A 19,007-nucleotide genomic window follows, 5' to 3' on the forward strand; every position below is an offset into this window, starting at 1 on the left:
AATTAGGAGTATTTATAGAGTAAAAAAATAAATAAAAAATAAAAAAGGAAAAAAGGTAATATTACGGTTTTTCATTTTTTAATTTTTAAAATTTTTTATTTAATTTGATTTTTTTTAAATGATTTATTGCGTCAGCGTGACGATGCCCACTCGCGGGCCGGCGAGTGGGCGTCACGCATGGCGCCGGAGCGCACCACGTCGCCTCGGCGCGTGGCGAGACGTCTAGCCATTCGTCACGGCGGGACGGAACACGGGACGGGCAGGGGACGAGACGGGGCGCTGCAACGCGTCACGCCGCCGTCCCGTCCCTTAGTGACGGAATACGGGCCACCCGCGTGACGTGTTGCGGGTGACCTTAGGCCATCCACTACGCTGTCACTATACCGTCCCTTAAACTACTATTTGAGGGTCCCACTATCCTTTTTTACTGTGACATCCCTAGCCCAAATATAAAAAAAGAGAGAGAAAAAAAGGAAACATAAATATGTAATTAGTTCGTTAATTAAAATAGCTTAATTATTATATGTAAAATGTATGCGTCAGTTAGTAGATTAACTAATTTACTAAAGTGTGCCTAATGTTGTGTATGCATGACAATTTTTATAATTATGCATGAGATATATACACACACTAATACACATATTTGTAGCTTATTACTATAGAAAAATAAAAGAGGAATGATAAGGTTGTGTAAATAGAGGTATTAGGTAATATGATACGTGGCAAGTGTAGAATTACATGCACAACATAAATATGAGTCATGTACTTTATAATATTAAAGTAAATAATTTTGATAAGTTTTGATGTGATGACTTATACGTGGTAATAAAACAACTTTTGTGCAAAAATATAGGTAAAGCTAAATATAAATAGGAAGTTCATTTTATCAATGGGGGTTGAAGAAAAAAAAAGGGAGAAAAGGAAAAATGAAATAAAAGAAAGAAAAATAAAATAGTTGTTGGAGACGAGAGCGAAAATTAGAAGAAGAAATAAGAGTCGTAGATCGCAAAGCAGAATTGGGATTTTAGTTAAATTAAGGTATGTATAAATCATACTTTTAATTTTACATGTGTTATGTGGTTGATTGCTATGTGTTGAATTTGAATGATAAATTGGATTATATGGTGTGAAATTGATATGATTATGAATTCTTTGATTTTGATGGTCGAATATGATATGGATATTTGATTGTTGAAATGGACATGTTTATTTAGATATATTGGATAATTTGATGGAATATGATATGGATATGTTATTGGTGCAAAGGATATGTTTATGATATCGATTATGTGAATCATTGGATTAAAGAGGATCTGTGACGGTTTTGCCTTGGGTCTGAAATCACAGTGGATATATTAGGACCTTCTGGTCGATCATATTGAGACCTTCGGGTCAAATATAGAGGGACCTATAAGTCCAATTACAGAGGGACCTTCGGGTCAAATACAGAGGGACCTATGAGTCCAATTACAGAGAGACCTTCGGGTCATAGAGAATCCCGGGCAGATACCAGGCTTGACTGTTACAGAATAATAAACTGAATAGAGTGGCATATGAATATGAAATGGTTTGTTTTTAAATTATGTTATATATTGTTTATGATTACATGTATTGATAAAAGAATATGCTTGATGTTTGTATCATGTGAGATTAAAGGTGGAAATTTATATATACTGAGTTGTGGCTCATACAAACCACTAAAGTTTTCAGATAACAGTAAAGTTTTGACTGACGTTGGTCTTAGGAACTCCACGTGTTATCAGGTTCGGCGGCTGACGCATACTGGCAACCTTCTCATCCTCATCTTTTTGCATATAGATAAATGTATAGTATATAGAGTGGTGAGAGGGTTTCACTATTTTACAGGATATTTTGAAATATGTATCGGATAAGTGTTTGCTTGAACTTATATAATATGAGTGTTCTATGAATTAGACACGTATATTAATTGCTTTTATGTTAAAGGATTTATTTATTAAAAGAGTATACGTCAGAGGGGTTGAGGTGTGACATTTACTCCATTCCTTAACTAAGGGACAGAACCTGCAACCCTCCGTCCCTTAAATTACTATTCATTCAATTTCATTTTTTTTATTTTCAACCAAATTCAATTAATAAAAACACACTTCGTTAAATAAAATAAACTTACAACATAAAATTCGTAAAAAAAACATAATTTAATAATTTCCTCTGCTAAAGTTTACCCAAATGTGCTCAATTAGATCCTCTTGGAGTTGGGTGTGGGCGCTAGAGTCGTGTGTCCTTGCACGAATAGATAACCGGTCTTGTATAGACGGATGCGCTCCACTTCGAGGCGGACTACTTGTGTTGATTTGAGATGGAAATTGAAGTGGATATAGAGAGGATTTGAAAGGAATATATGTGTTTGTGTGTGAAATGAGTATGAAATAAGAGTATTTATAGAGTAAAGAAATTAAAAAAAATTAAAAACAAATTGAAAAACGGCTAAAAAAAGCGGTAACATTACCGTTTAATTTTTTTTATTTAAATTCAAATTTTTTTTAAAAAAATGAATTATTGCGTCAGCGTGACGAAACTCACTCGCGGGCCAGCGAGTGGGCGTCACGCATGGCCTGGGAGCTCGCCACGTCGCCTCGGCGCGTGGCGAGACGTCGCGTCCCGCGTCGCGGCGTGACGGGTCTCGGGACGGGCTGGGGACGGAACGACCTGCTGCAACGAGTCCCGCCGCGGTTCCGTCCCTCCGTGACGGAACGCGGTACTGTGACGGGACGCGTAGTGGATGCTTAGGCCATCCACAACACTGTTGCTATACCGTTCCTTAAACTACTATTTGCGGACCCCACTGTACTTTTTAACTCCATTCCTTAACTAAGGAACGGAACCTGCAACCCTCTGTTCCTTATTCGTTCCTTAACCGTTCCTTATATTACTATTCATTCAATTTTATTTTTTATTTTTATTTCCAACTCAATTCAATTAAAACTAACACACTTCATTAAAAAACACACAACATAAAAAAAAGTACAACTTAAAATTTTAAAAAATAAAAAACACACAATTAAAATCCTAAAAAATTAAACGTTGCATAATTTAAAATACATATTTAAAGAAAAAAAACTACTCCACCGGCGAATCATCCCCCGAAGGCGGTGGAGGTGCAATAGGAGGCGGAAGGCCAAGTTGTGCTGCCATATACACAATTCCGTTCCACCAGGCTTGGTATTGGGAGGGCGAGAAGCGGGAAGTGTCCGCCATTGTGGCGGTCATGTACACCGCTAAGGGTGTTCGAGCCTCCCCCGAGCCCGATCCTGAGCCCGCCTGGCTTGATTCGCCTCAGCCCTTCCTCGCTCTAGCCGCTTTCACCGCCTTCGTCCCTTGCGGCCGACGGCGCCCACGGCTGGATACTGCGGCATCGTTGGTCGTGCCCGCAAACTCCTGCGGTGCACCCTCTTGTGCGCCGCTGTCCTCACCAGTGTCACCAGACGAGTATTGGTCACTCGCCGTGTGCTTCGTGCGCTTTGAGGTTGAGCCTGAGCTGGAGCGGACACCGCCGACCCACCTTTCCTCGTCCTTGACGACATGCCAAATATCAACATATTTGAATTGTTTACCGGTGTCCTGGTTGTAGACGCGCAAACCCGCCCTCAGAATGTCAGCTCCCGAAGCTCCGCTTTGGTAGTGCGCCGCTTCGGTTGAGTAGATGCCGTAGAAGTTTTTGACCTTTTTGTCGACTCGGCCAAAGTGAGACCGGAGCATCTTATATGTGCGCTTCCGGGACCCTTTCGGCTTAATCTGGTAGTAGATATCGGTGACCTTTTCCCAGAAGCACTCGTTGGGTTGTTGATTCCCGACGACAGGATCGTACGAGACGGTGATCCAGGCGTTGTACACCGCCATCGTTTCGTTGTTGCTGTACGGATGCCGACCTAGATTCTCCTCTTCCTCCTCCTCGCCCGCCTCCGACTCCGCCCTGGAGCTTCCACCGCCCCGGCCTACTCCCAGAGTGGGTTCAACGGGGAAATCCTCCCGAATCTGGGATAATCCCTGCGAATACCGCGGGGAGGAGGGACGAGCGTATGCATCCACGTCAAAAGTGGGTGGTTGGTACCCACCCGGCGTCGCCGAACCCTGGGTGCCCGGCGTCGACGAACCGGAACCACCCAGTGTGTTGTACATGGTCTCCCAATCGTTAAACGTGTTGAGATCCCACCCGCTGGAGCCGCCACCGCCGTAGTTGCCGTCGCCGGACATTTTGTGATGAGATGTTAGATGAAAATTGGAGAGGAAATGAAGTTGATTTAGGAAGAATAGATGTGTAGTTGTATGTGAAATGATGATGAATTATGAGTATTTATAGAGTAAAAAATAAAAAAAATTTAAAAAAAAAAGAAAAAAACTGATATAAACGGCGAGTGGGCGTCACGCATGGCGCAGGGGCGCGCCACGTCGCCACGGCGAGTGGCGTGACAGCCCGTCCCGCATCTCGCAGGGACGAGTTACAGGACGAGATGGGAACGGTTCCGGGGCAGGACGGTGTGCCGCAACGCATCGCGCGGGGGTTCCGTCCCTCCGGCACGGAACGCGGGACGGTTCCGCACCGCGTTGCGGATGCTCTTACGAGCTCAAGACGTATTTTTCAAATCGCTCAATCATTCGCTCAATCATTCAATCTAAATAAATCAATCTATTATTAGAAAATCAAATTGAAATCATTAAATCGCTGTCAATTAAATGGGCAGTGTTAATGTTACCTGATTTTCAATTTCAAACATTTCCTCAGTTTTCGATCTGTCCGCCAATCCTTTCTTCCTCTGCAATCTCTCTCATCATAAAACCAATTTGCCAGTCTTCTCAGCTATGTATATGTAGTAGCAACGCTCAACTCCACCACACCTAATTCAAATATTCACTTCCACGCTAAAGCTACACTCCAAATACCTAACAAACATGGCGACCTCGGCCTTCAAATCAACCACCAAGCGAGCTTCAATCGGCGCCGCCTCCGCTTCCGAGGATTCCGCCCACCGCTCTCTCCGCCGCTCCCGCAGCCTCGCGCCGGACCCGGACTACCTCAAAAACGTGCCCAGGGGGAAATTCGTCAACACCACCAGGGGCACCACCACCGCGCCGTTCCCCGAGATCAGCTTGGACGATCTCGCGCTCGACTTCTTCTCCTCCTCGTCCAAGACTGAGAGCGACGGAGGAGCGGCGGAGCGGGAGGGGCGCTCGGCCTCGCGATTTGGGGAGATTGGGCGGTGGGCGAGCGATACGGCGTCGTCGAGGAGAAGGGGGAGGTCTGTGTCGAGGGGCCGAGGCGACGCTGTTTCGATTAGCTCCGCCGCGTCGGGGCCTAAAATTGCTTCCTCGTCCGACGGGAGCTCGCGTCGGCGGAGGTCTGTATCGGTGGCTAGGAATCGTGCTCCTGCAACGGATAAGGACGATGCGGGAACGCGGCGGCGGAGGTCGTTATCGGTGGCGAGGGGTAGTGGGAAGGCTGTTCCTACTGGGGAAAAGGATTCCGATGCGGGGATGCGGCGGCGGAGGTCGTTGTCGGTGGCGAGGTATCAGATTAGCGACTCCGAGGTGTGGCTGCTTTCTTCTTTAATACGTTTGTGTGCACATACTGACTATTGGCATGTGAAAGTAAAAATGTTGTCGTCCATAAAAATATGCGATGTGATTAATTAAGATCATTGAATGTTTCTAATTTTTCAAAATATAGTAGTGTATCTTTAATGATATATTTGATGGGAGCTAAAGGTGAAAGGATTATTTGCATGTAGATTTATTCATTTATCTAACGGTTTGTGTGCTACTTGATTATAAGGAGATGTGATTCATGCATCACCATTTGTATCGTGGCTTCATAGCATATTTGAATTGCCATATTGAGCAAAACATATTTAGTTATGATCATGATTCTGTAACGAGTTCATTAACGCCAATGTTGAACTATCTATTGTATCAGTGTCTATGTTCGTTTTTCTCTGTGTTCCTTATGATTCTATATTTGCTGGTCTCGGGCCTAAAACCTCTTAAGGCCTACTTGACTTCTTAGTTGTCTGACTATGCATGTGTTGATCTTTTTTACAAGCCAAAAACTGATTGATGGGTTGGCTGTTAGGTCCTCCACTAAGAGTGGGGTAGTGCTACAGTAGGGGAAGTTTGGAGGTTTTTAAAAGTGAGGAAGTTGTTAATGTGGCACACATGTGGATGGAGAGTGAGGCAGCTCCATAGTGGAAGGCCTTATAGCCGTATTGCCAAACCTTATGTGAATGTGGGGGCTTGTACAAGGGCAGGTGCACGTAATAATGTAGAATTAAATGTAGTAGTCATGTAATAGATTGTATAGGGTACGAGCGACATGTGCGATTATTTATTCCCAAAGGCAAAGTTAACTGCCGCATACATTTGATTTACAGAGTGATTCAAGCAATCGTGCTACTATGATAGCTCCTAATGGTGGGAATGCTCGTTTACCGCTGGCATCGAAAACCACGTCTTCAAGCTACCACCGGCTAGGAAGATCTAGAAGTCAGATAGACCTATCTCTGATGCATGACGGTTACTCTGTAAGATCTGTCTTTCTTGCCCAGTCATAACATTTTGTTATTGTTTTTCATGTATGATACATGTAATAATCTTGATGGCATTTTGCATGTTTTTAGAAATTTTAAATGCCAATGTCCACCACAATACATATTTGTTAAAGGAACCACTGCACAATGTAGAGATGGTTTAAGCCTCAGTGAGTGCGTTTAGTTACTAGGCAATATTCTCAAAAAAAGTATTGGGCTATGGTATAATAAATTCAAAATACTCTGTGATGACTTTACATCTGAACTTCTCAGAGCCAGTCTTCTGCCTTAACTGATGATGAATCAAAGGATACTCATTTTGGGAGAAATGGATTTGAGAAGATAATCCGAGCAGTTCATGCTCCGAAGAAGGTTAATTTACACTTTTTTTTTCAAACACTCACATTCTCTCTCTCTCTCTCTGATCCAAGCTTTTGTGTAGTATAAATTATGCATTACTCAGATCGTAGTCTGTAGAAATTCCTTATCCTTTATTCATTCTTCTGTGCAAAGGCTGACCATCCATCTGAGGAAGTTGCAAATGGTGAATTATATGAAGCAATGCGGAAAGAACTAAGATATGCTGTTCAAGAAATCAGAACCGAACTAAATCAAGTTGATTGAAAAAATTAGTTTTCTCAAACTTTATTCTTTCTAGTTTTAGCATCCAGTGTTGTTTTATCTATTGAACTATTTGGTCTCTGCACAGGAAATGGGAAGAAACCAGACAGCTGTAGTTAGTAATGACTGCTCGCTATCTGGACATTCCAAGACTCTTCAGGATTCCTTCACTATCAGAGAGAAATATGCTCACAAATTGGAGCAGGTGCTCTTCTGCTTTAGTGTCTTTGTTAGATAATTGGTTTCTACTGCTTCTTCTAAAACCTGGGACTAGGCATAAGCTGTCTCTGGTTACCATCAATTTTAATCTGGTGTGTTGACTGGGGCATTATTATTTAGTAATATACTTCACCATATGTGGTTTCATAAGATCAAATGGGTAGTTGATTATGACTTGCTTGTTGCAGCACGGCCTGCAAGACCTGGTGATTGTTGACCTGGCATTGAAATAAATGTTATTATTAAGGCTTATTGTGTTTGTGTCTGACACAATAAATAAAGAGCAAGTATCATCTTGTCAAATTTTGTGTCTAGTTAAACAAGAAGAAGAGGATTAATAGGTAGTGTACATAATACACCTTTAAATAATAATAGCCTGATAGTGACATGATAATATATATATAAACATTATAGTATATTTTATTTATTTTTATTTTAGAAGTTCAAACATTTTATATTATTATAACATTTTCATTTTGTGTTGCGTTGGCATGAACTAAGATGAATTCATGAATTGCTGGTTCTGCCCACAACGACAAGGCACGAGTTATTCTGTTTACATAGTGAAGTCGAATGTGGGCACCATTACTGCTAGCCTGGTGGTTGATTAGTGGCATGTAGTTTCATAAGATCAATCATGTATGCAAAATAAATTTTACACCTTGATTAGAAATTTCATAATAAAACAAACTATTTAATGAGCAGTTTCCTAATTTAACCCAATTTAATGAGCATCATATAATGTTTCAATGGGCCAGTGGACATGCGTTGAAGTATACTATATTAGGGAGAGTATGTACTTTCTAATATAGTATGAATCCCCATGGATATTTTATGTCAGTCTTGTGATATGAAATCTTCTTTTGTACATTGTAGTTGGAAAAGCGGAAAAAGAATCTTCTTACTGAAATGTTGCTTGAGGAGCAATGTGGTAGAGAGGTCTCCGAAACTTATGAGGAACTTCCTAATTCAAGAGCTTCAGCTGTGACAGAGAAGCCGCCACAAGCCAGAAAGGTGTTTCATGGATATTGATTAATTCATCTATACTGTTAGTTTTAATCAAAGTTTTAATGTCAACCTAGAAGCGATATAATACAGTATAATCTCATTATATTACTGACTTATTTTGTTTGGTGTTCTAAAGAGAAGCAGTGATAGAAGTAGAATGTCAGACAGACTGATTGAGGATGCAGAAAGGTACTTTGAGGACTTCATCTCCAATATTGAAGATACGGATTTATCATCATTTGATGGGGAAAGAAGTGATGGAAGCTCCACTTTAGGAGGTATGGTGAAGGGAAGAGAATTTAGAATGGGAGAGGCCGAAACTTGTAGGACACCAGCAGGATCTACTTCTCGCCCTGGTGAAATGGATGGTGTTATTTTGCCCTGGTTGCAGTGGGAGACGAGCCATGATGGTTCACCCGGTGGGAAGACCAAGGTACAAACTCCTATGACTCAACAAGCTGTACAGAGGGACTCCGAAAAGGTTAGCTTATTACTCTCATTTCTAATACTGCATATTCTACGGGTATTCTGCATCTTGTATTCTAAGAAGATTCTGACATTTAAACTTCAATCCACATAAAATTGTACAACTCTGCTCCATTAGCCGTTAGCCGACTCATTAAGGGTGTGCGGTATGAAATCTATCACTGCAATGTTCTCAGCTACATAAACGATCCCTTCGACATTGGATATTAGCAGTGTCAGTTGGTTATTTGTATTGCACGATACACTATCCTGAAAATTTAAGACATGCCTATCTTGTTACCTGTCATAATATACGATTGACACTCCTGATTGATTTGGAGCTTATATCCCTCATTTATATGGCATCATACCTTCTCGCACCATGATGAAAATCGGTGTTTGATTCAGGACTCAGGCCAATTGCAGGATGCAAGTACGTATTCCGTGAGCAGTCATGGTAGTTGGAGCCCAGGCCTTGTTCATAGTTCTCCAATGGATAAAAGAGAAGAGGTATATCCAACAAAAACTGGCAATATTTGTGTGTCCAAATTTGACATGGATGAGTACCTTAATCTTCAGAATAATGAGGAAATATTGTTTGAAATGTATAGAGAGCGGAACAGAATTGGTCTGGGTGGTTTATTGCTGTGTACTGGGGTACCTTAATTAATTATTTCTGTACCCAAATAGCCTCACAGGAATTTGGATTCTGAATACATTTCTTTCACAATTTATTTCGTAAATGGTTAGTACAAAATTTGTTACTATGATTTCTCTCCTTCAATTCATAAGCTATTGTTAAATATGGAATAACATAATACAGATGTCAGACAGCTTAGTAGCTGTGTATAGCTAAGCTATTAAGATAGCAAAATCAATTAGTGCAAACATTTGGGTACTTTGTGGTAGTTGTCAATTCCTTTGTTAAAAAAACTGCAACATAAAATAGGATCAGTAGTCCCTTCCAACTGATTACAGCTAAAAGATATGCGACAAAAAAATAAAACAGAAAACTGGAAAATAGTATTTACATAGATTCTTGCCTTAGATCGGATTGTCCCTAAAACTACAAACTGGAAAATAACAATAATAAGAAAACAAAAAATACAAGAAAAAATGCCTTGCATTCGATGCCAGAGACAAACAGAAAAAGTGGGTATCGAACCTTACCATGCTACCCGATCCACATTCCGATTCTTCCCATCACAGAGCGTAATTTTTCTTTGAACAATCAGGATAAATTCCAATTTACGCCTATATGGTGGTTTTAATCCATCCATCAATCAATCTCTCCTTCCTCTGTATCATTTTGTTCGTGCTCAAGGCTCTCAGGTTGAACTTCTTCTTCCTCCTCGTCATCGTTTTTCATGTACAACCCAAGTTTCTCTAGTGGATTACTATTTGCTGGGAATTTGAAACTACCAAGACCATTTTGAGAATTGTCTGGGCTTGCTTCGTCTATAAGGCTCTGTAACTGCTCGTCTGGACCGGCTCTAAACATCTCCAGGTCCTCCACGAACTGGCTATTTTCATTAATATCGATGGTCTTCTCCATCTGTCAGGAACGCAGAGCATGTTAAAGTGGGTTAGAGGATTACTCAAGTACATATATTCCGAGCCATACAAAGGAAACTCTTATTCTACCTGCTGCAGAGCTTGGCGTGCAGCTTCTCTCTCAAGTTCTCTTTGCCTTCTGGCTTCAGCTGCAGTTTCTGCTTCGGCCTTTCTCCTAGCCTCTTCCGCAGCTTTGGCCTCTGCTTTGAGTCGTGCTTTCTCTGATGAAAACATGAGTCCATCAGTCCATGCCACAAACACATGGGAGACTTTAGAGAAACCTAAGAAACAGGGTGATGCTTCCTAGTATAATGTAATTGGATCAATATGAAACAATTCCATTGAACTAAAACCTTCTCTTCTTCGTCTTTCAAGTTCCTCCTCCTCCAGCTTCAGCCTCTCAGAATCCATTCCCTGAAAATAATAAGATATCACGATTAATAGTATAGCATGTCATTGTCAGTATAAATAACAACCAAACAAGATAGAAATTGACTAGCCAAGTCAAAAGTTGCATACCTTTTCTGTTGTATTCTCTTTAGCTTTAATTATAATATCAGCGAACCGGCTCCTCAATAAAGCTGCACGGTACAGCTTTTCAGGGGAGACTTGCCTATCTGGGGGAGCACTCTCCCCTAAAATGTTACAGCTTGTTGGTGAGATTATTCTGCACTTAATAGCTCGAGCACTCTTCATTAGTTATCATTGCTTACCCTCTTGACGACAATAAGGCTCATCAGATGACACTGGAAACTGCTCAGCATTCCCATCCAATACATTTGCATATACAAGAATATATTAAACACTCAGAATGCAAAACAGAAAAATCATCTTGAGACTTCAAAGATCTGACCTCCATCATTTTGACCATGTAAGTCTCCCCTGGGCTCTTCTTGAATATTTGTAGATTCCTGAAAGTAAACGACGAAGGTACTTAGAATCACATACTAATGATCAAAATCCAAGAAGTGCTGAATCAAAGCTACACGGAAACTTAACTAAAAATTTAACAAATAAAAGAGAGAGAATATGAAGAACAACAAATGGGCATACACTCACTCTTGCGGGAACTGAGATACTGGCACCATCAGCTTCGCAGGCTGAAGAGTTTTCCGAACCTGCAAAACGGAAATGATAAATTTATAATTTACTTATTAAGTTTATGCATTTGGTATTTTGATTTCAAACTTAGGTCTCAAATCATAATAACAAATAAATACAAAGAACTAGTTTGCATAACTTCATGTTTTTCATATCTGTGAATATGGGAATCTAAATCCTTCCAATTTTCATCCCAAGAAAATCTTGAAATTAGACTCAACTTAACAAGGAAATTCCGGTGGTTCAACATCAATAACTGATCCAAGAGAATATTTTTACACACATGAAGCCATTGTAGAAGTTTTAAACTCTAAGTAAATGGCATAGATCTGAAACCAAAAGCCTAAGTTAGGGAAATATACTAACATAAGCCGGCGACATGTACGGAGTCATACATTGACCTTTCATATGATGAAGCTCTGGAATAACAAAAAGAGAATAAACAAGAAAGTAATGCATGAAAATTAGTAACAACACAGACCAGTAGATTAGGAGCCTGATTCTCTACTGGAACTTCTTGAGCCACTGCAGTCCCTATTCCTTTCGGCAGCATCCTTGTCAATCCGAATTGGAGGTGAACTAGAGATAGGAGGCGGATCATTTCCACCAATATCAACATCCTCATCAGCTCTCCCGTGACCTGATTAGTTTTTCAAGGGTAATACAACAAGATGTCAAACACGACAAGGCAAGAACTAATGTCAGGGTGTGAATTCATCTGAAAAGAAAATACCTTCGCAAAGCAGGTGAGACGGATCTCTAAACCCAGATTCCTTTTGCGTCTGTGAAAATTATTCGTGCACAGGTACACATTGAGAGCAATTATCACAATGGAGCATAGTGCAGATACACAAAAGCATTTGCAGTTTACCTCAATATCACTGTCCTGTGATGATGATCGTCTTCTATTCTTCTCAAATAGATAATCATCCAAAAGTTTCGGTAAAGTAAACAGTGTACCATCACTTAGAGCATCAATGTCAATTTCAATCTCATCAACAGTTACTTCAGTACTATTCAAAGTGCTCTCTTTCAAAAAATTGTCCGGCAGCTCTGCTATTAATTCCTCCAACTCAGTCCCCAGTTTTTGTTTTTCAACATCACTCATTGCAGGCTTATCTTGTTCAGGTTTGGCTTTTGCTTCCATAGAAACAGTTTTCTGCTTCTTAGCAGGAAGAACAAAAGCACTTTCAGGTTCTATAATGACACTCAACTTGGAAGCCATGGAATCATCAGCTGTAGGTGGAAGTTTCTTCTCAATTGATTTCCATCTCACTTCAAAGTATTTGCTCATAATCTCAGCCATAATATGCACATCATGTTTGGGTGGATTAAATGTCCTTGCATTTTTGAAGGTGAGTCTCACATCTGCAGCAAACTCCATGGGAGTGGAATAATGATTTGACAATAATTTACTTTTTACTGTCCCTAAATCCATTGGATGCTTGATAACATCATAATAATCCGGGACTTTATGAGCCACAACATCTACTGGATTGTTGAAAATCCAGGCATGAGGTTGCACCATCAAACGACTTAATAGCGTCTCACATTGTTTCATCAATGCAACAAAATTAGTATTTTGTGGATGACCCAGCTTCATCGACTCCGCTTTTCTAGCTGCCAACGGGGCACCTTTAGTGCGAGGTCCATTTCTTCCAGAATGACCTTTTTTCTTTCCTGGTGTCATAGCCTCGTCATTAGCAAACACACGCAGGACTTCTGCCGTAGCAAGTCTCTTTGCTCCAATTTGATGGTTACGGACATCAGTAGCTTGTGGATGCACCACTCTATCCAAGCTAAAAGAAGCTATCTTCCTGTTAAGCTTCCGTACTTGTTCAAGCTCAGTCTTTAACTTAACTTCTAAATCCCTTCTCTCCGAATAAGACATCTTCAGAAGTGACAGTGTTCGAATTGGCATGACAGACCTACCATGACCATCGACATTCAAGCCAATGCACTTCCCAAAACCTTCTGATTCCGCAACTGTCTCAACCACATGTCGATACTCGGGCACAAAACCACTGGAGTAACCCTTATAAACTTTTCGAGTTTTCCCCATCACATCTATCCCCCCGAGTCTGCCTTCGTCTTAAAAACAATTGACTCCTTCTCCCCTTTGTAATCTATCGGGGTGGCTGGTGCCATAAATTCAAAGGTGAACGAGTACGCATTGCAAATCCTCCCCATTCGACGTGTTCTCGAGCCATAAGGAATCTGAGATTTCAACTCTATGCAACACCCCTACCAAGTAGAACAATATGTTGTTCAAAATGCATTATTTGGGAATAATTCCATCTCTATACAACCTCAATGCACAATCCCGTTCCCTCTCAAAATAGCTTAGATTGGATCGAAACAAAGAGAGAGAAACTGAAATCTCACGAAAACCCTAGGTTGAACAATTACGCAACACCAAACCCAAATCCCAGTCACATTCTCCAAAATAATTGGAGGAATTAAGGGCAAAGCAATAAATGGAAACCTAATAGGATTATGGAGAAAGGAAATTAGAAAAGCATAGTGAGGGTAAGAAGCGGGTAAGCCGAGCCGACCCCTTCCGGAAGAACCCTAGAAGCAAAGAAGTTTGGGATATTTCTCTGCAAAATTTGCATAATAATCGTAGAAAGAGAGAGAGAAATGTGGGAAAATCGGGTTTATGGGGCACTTTACACTAAAGATTACGTAAATGTACCCATTTTGTTATCTATTCCAAAAATGGGAAAAACGCCAACCACATTGGCGTTTCTATTAGTAAAAACGCCAACCTCATTGGCGTTTATCTTCGCGTCGTATTGGAGGTGTATTTTCGCCAAATACAGCGACGGGAAAAAACGCCAATGAAGTTGGCGTGTATACCAGGTAAAACGCCAATGTAGTTGGCGTGTTTAATTAATAAAAACGCCACTGAGGTTGGCGTGTTATGCTTAAAAACGCCAATTTGAGCGGCGTGTTTCTGTTGAACCATATCCTTATCAGATCTCCCCCAACATCGCGACCATAAACACTTTCCCTCCCCAAAACGCGAAAACCCTTCCCAAACGCATAAAAACCTTTCGCTCGGGTCGACCCGGTGGTGGATTTAAGCGTGGATATTTTGAATTTGGCTAATTCTTTCAACCATTAGTCCTTCTAATCGGTTAGTATATCAAATTTTAGACTCATTCTTCTAAACATTAGTCTTCCAATATTTGATTGATTGTTGTGATAATATATATTGTAGTGTAATTAATATAATAGTTTGACCAATTATTATGGGTACACTAATATTTTGATGGATTATTATGATAGTATATATTTTAATGGAAATATTTTGACCAATTGTTATGCTATTATATGTTATAGTATATTTTATGGATTGTTATGATAATACATATTGTAGTGTATTTAATAGAATTATTTTGTCAATTTTTTGGCTGACTCTACATAATGATGAATGTAAAAATAATACATATTTATTTGTGTTTTACATTATTGCAGATAGTATGACGTGGTGTGTCAATTTATATTGGGGTGGAAAGATAATTCCCGGAGCAGTTATTTCGTATGATCCTCCTTTTGCTAAAGGATTCATTATGTTGGATGAAACAATTTCGTACGATGACCTTGTGGAAAAAATTTGTGAAAGGATGGGGATAAGCATATATGAAAACAATATTCAAATAATATGGAAACGTACTATATGCTTTGGATCCGGAGTCACGTTTATAGGTGTTCAACTAGAAGAAGTATGCATGCAACTAATGTTTAGTGAGAGTATGGTTATTGGAGGTGTAATTGAATTATATGTTGAGTATTCGGCAATTACTCAACATCATAGTCATCATGTCATAAGTTATGATGCTGGTACGTCAACGAGAGCCCAAGAACCATATTTTGCTGCAACACAAGATTTTGATGTTGGTACGTCTACGAGAGCCGAAGAACCATATTTAGCTGCAACACAAGATTTTGAAGCTGGAGGCGTGCATTTAGGGGATCGTGACAATTGTGATGTGGTGGAGGACATAATAGGTCCTGATAAAGCCGACTTTCTTGATCCACAATCACCTTATAATTCTGAAGATTCCGACACGGTTAGTACAGACTCAGATGGTGATCCGTCGGATGATGAACAATTTGTTGCTTCAAGACCATCCATTCCACTTGGAGAAACAGCAGTTGGAGAAACATCAGTTGGTGGAAGGGCAGTTGGAGGAAGAGTAGTTCCACAGTTCCCACAGCCTGGAATCAACTACTTTCGCACCTTACCAGGTCCATATGATAGTTTTGATCCCAAAAACTTTGAGCGTGATGATCCCAGTGTGCATTATTGGAGTGAAAAGGATCCTACCAATGTCGGTTTGCATACTAAATTTAGAACGAAGTTGGAATTGAAGGCAGCTGTGACTCATTGGCATTTGGAAAAAATCGGTAATATACAGTTGTTGAAAGTAAAGGACAGAGATGGCATGCAGTTTGTAAGTGGCCACAGGGAAATCCGAAAGATAAGTCCTTACCGCCATGTTTGTGGGAGTGCCGAGCAACACTGAGGAAGCATGATGAACACTGGCAAATTAGAGTGTTCAGCACTGCTCATACTTGCATGGGGGATCGTAACTATAATGGTCACGCTAATCTTTCGTCGGGTATGATAGCGTTGAGTGTTCGCCATCAGATAGAAAACGATCCTTGCTACAAGGTAAAAGCAATTGTGGCGGATATTGAAAATAGATTTCATGTCAAAGTTAGTTACAAGAAAGCATGGTATGCTCGGAGGACAGCGATTGAGCTTGTATACGGTGGATGGGAGTGGTCGTTCAAAGTTTTACCAGCTTATTTGAATGAAGTGCAAAGACAAAATCCTGGCACAATTGTGGAATGGATGCACGATGACATATTAAGCAATGGTATGAACAAGGTATTCAAGTACGTATTCTGGGCTTTTGGACCAGCTGTGGAGGCTTTTCAACTATGCAAACCAGTTTTAACGGTTGATGGAACTCATCTACGTGGACGATGTCGAGGTAAAATTCTTATTGCCGTTGGATTTGATGCTAATAAGAAATGTTTGCCTGTTGCATATGCCATTGTTGATGAGGAAACCAAAGAAAGTTGGAATTGGTTTATGGAACGCATTAGACTTCATGTAGCAAAGCATGAAATATGTGTCATATCTGATAGGCATGTGGGAATCATAGATGCAATGAATTCTCCCATATGGAAAGAAGAACCCAATGTGGGTCATCACAGATTTTGCTTGGTACATGTTAGAAAGAATGTTTTGCAGAATCACAAAGGTATCATGGTCAAAAGACTTGTTTGGAAAATTGGTATTGCTACCAAGAAGCGCAAGTTTAAGATCAGACGTCGTTTACTTCGAAACGTCAACAACGAGGCTTTGCAGTACCTTGATGCCGTGGAGTTAGAAAAATGGAATCTGGCGTATGACAAACACAAAAGATGGGGTGAGGTTTCCACTAATATGGTGGAATCTTACAACAATGTGTTGAGAGGCGCAAGACAACTCCCAATTAAAGCTTGCATTGATATGATATTCTGGAGGACAATAGAATGGTTCAATGACCGGTCAATTGCATCAACACAGTGTGCCACACCACTTACCCCGTGGGCGCATGAAAAGGTGTGCAAAAATGATGCAAAAGGTCAATTGCATAATGTGAGAGCACCCAACACAATTGCAGGGCATTATGTGGTTCGAACAAAGCGTCGAATTGGTGGAAAGGGCGCTAATAAGTGGAAGGTAAAGTACTTGGACTCGCACTGCAAATGTCAAAAGTGGCAGATGTGGAGACTTCCATGTTCACATGCAGCGGCAGTTGCGCGTTTTAGAAACGACAACATGCTGTCGCTTGTTGATCCCGTATACCGCACAAGTGTTTGGGTACACCAATATTCTACGGTGTTCAATCCACCCAGACACCAAGATTATTGGGCCGTGCCTGAATGGACTTTGCAATGTTCACGAGCTCAGTTAATGCCTAAAAGTCGCGGTCGATACCGTACTACTAGGATTCCTAATCAGATGGATGTCCGTGAAGCTGACCAGCCACGAGCCCGACGCCGATGTAAACATTGCCGTCAACCAGGTCACGACAGGCGCAACTGCCCGAATGCTCATTCAAGGATGGATACTCAGTTGGTAGATGATGCCGCTGACGATTTTTTTGCATCCACCTCCACCAAGGATGGATAATCAGTTGATAGATGATGCCGCTGACGATTCTTTGCCTCCACCTCCACCAAGATATGCAGTTCGAGGTCGTCATTCTGTCAGTCACACTGATGATGTCGATCACGATTTTATGCCTCCACCTCCACCAAGATCTGCAGTTCGAGGTCGTCACTCTGTCAGCCACACTGGTGGTACAGGCGAACACATCGGTCTCAGTGATGTCCCACATTCTCCACCTCGGTCTTCTGTGCGAGACGAATATTTTGGGGTTGATTTAGAGAATGTCGTTGTGCGAGAGACTCCTCCGTCTAGACTCTCAACCGCCAGAATCGGGAAGGGGATCCGTAGCTTTTTTACGCGGAAAAGGCGAGACAATTGAACGTATGCATTGTGTAATATTGGATTTCTGTATTTAGCAAGATTTGGACTAATGTATAGGGTAATATTTGTATGTACTTATATATTGAATAATGATGAAATGATTAAAAACTCTTAGCTGTGGGAGCGTTTTTTTATAGGACACGCCGATGTGAGTGGCGTGTTTGAAGAGACGCCTACTTAATTGGCGTCTTTTCACTTTAAAACGCCAACGTGAATGGCGTGTTATTACTGAAACACGCCAACGCGACTGGCGTGTTTGTTCAGAATGTCCGCTTTCGGCGTAGAAAAAACGAGCAACGAAAAAACTAACTTAAAAACGCCAATGCCGTTGGCGTTTTTAAATAACACGCCAACGGCAATGGCGTCTTATTAAAAACGCCTCAGCCGCCTGCTCGGCACCTCAGCCGCCTGCTCGGCACCTCGGCCGCTGGCTCGGCATCTCGGCCCCCTGCTCGGCACCTCGGCCCCCCTGCTCGGCACCTCGGCCCCCCTGCTCGGCACCTCGGCCGCCTGGCCGGCACCTCGGCCCCCCTGCTCGGCACCTCGGCCGCCTGGCTCGTTCCGTGCACACTCACTTAAAAACGCCAACGGGAATGGCGTTTTTAAATAACACGCCAACGGGAATGGCGTCTTATTAAAAACGCCAACGGGAATGGCGTGTTTGTTCAGAATGTCCGCATTCGTCGTAGACAAAACGGGCAAAAATATAAACTAACTTAAAAACGCCAATAGCATTGGCGTTTTTCACAAAGACTTACATTCACAAAAACGCCAATATCTCTTTATTTGCCTGTTTTCATTTTCATTTCTACTAGGAAATAATAATTCAGACATCCAAATACTTAATCATAAAGACTTAAAATCAATGAGTTCAAATCAAATGAAAAAACATCAATATCAAATTACAGTAATATCAAGAGTTC

At 41.2% G+C, this 19,007-nt stretch overlaps 1 protein-coding gene and 1 pseudogene across 3 annotated transcripts; one reads left to right on the forward strand and one right to left on the reverse strand.

Annotated features, from left to right (window-relative positions):
* The first annotated feature begins 4,703 nt into the window (after positions 1-4,703).
* On the forward strand, positions 4,704-9,640 carry LOC121806569. 3 transcript variants are annotated; one of them, XM_042206671.1, is made up of 8 exons: positions 4,706-5,565; positions 6,405-6,554; positions 6,834-6,932; positions 7,074-7,175; positions 7,270-7,386; positions 8,277-8,414; positions 8,545-8,889; positions 9,282-9,640. In XM_042206671.1, the coding sequence occupies exons 1-8, from the start codon at positions 4,930-4,932 to the stop codon at positions 9,537-9,539; spliced, it is 1,845 nt and encodes a 614-aa protein (XP_042062605.1). In that variant the 5' UTR covers positions 4,706-4,929; the 3' UTR covers positions 9,540-9,640. The 3 variants fall into 3 exon arrangements, with proteins under 3 accessions (XP_042062607.1, XP_042062605.1, XP_042062606.1); XM_042206672.1 differs by lacking the exon at positions 7,074-7,175; XM_042206673.1 differs by lacking the exons at positions 6,834-6,932; positions 7,074-7,175 and having other exon boundaries at positions 4,704-5,565.
* Positions 9,641-9,769: 129 nt separating this feature from the next.
* On the reverse strand, positions 9,770-14,139 carry LOC121806570 (annotated as a pseudogene).
* Between the last annotated feature and the right edge of the window lie 4,868 nt (positions 14,140-19,007).

The sequence above is a fragment of the Salvia splendens genome, chromosome 6 (assembly GCF_004379255.2).
Source record: "Salvia splendens isolate huo1 chromosome 6, SspV2, whole genome shotgun sequence".
Lineage (NCBI taxonomy): Eukaryota > Viridiplantae > Streptophyta > Magnoliopsida > Lamiales > Lamiaceae > Salvia > Salvia splendens.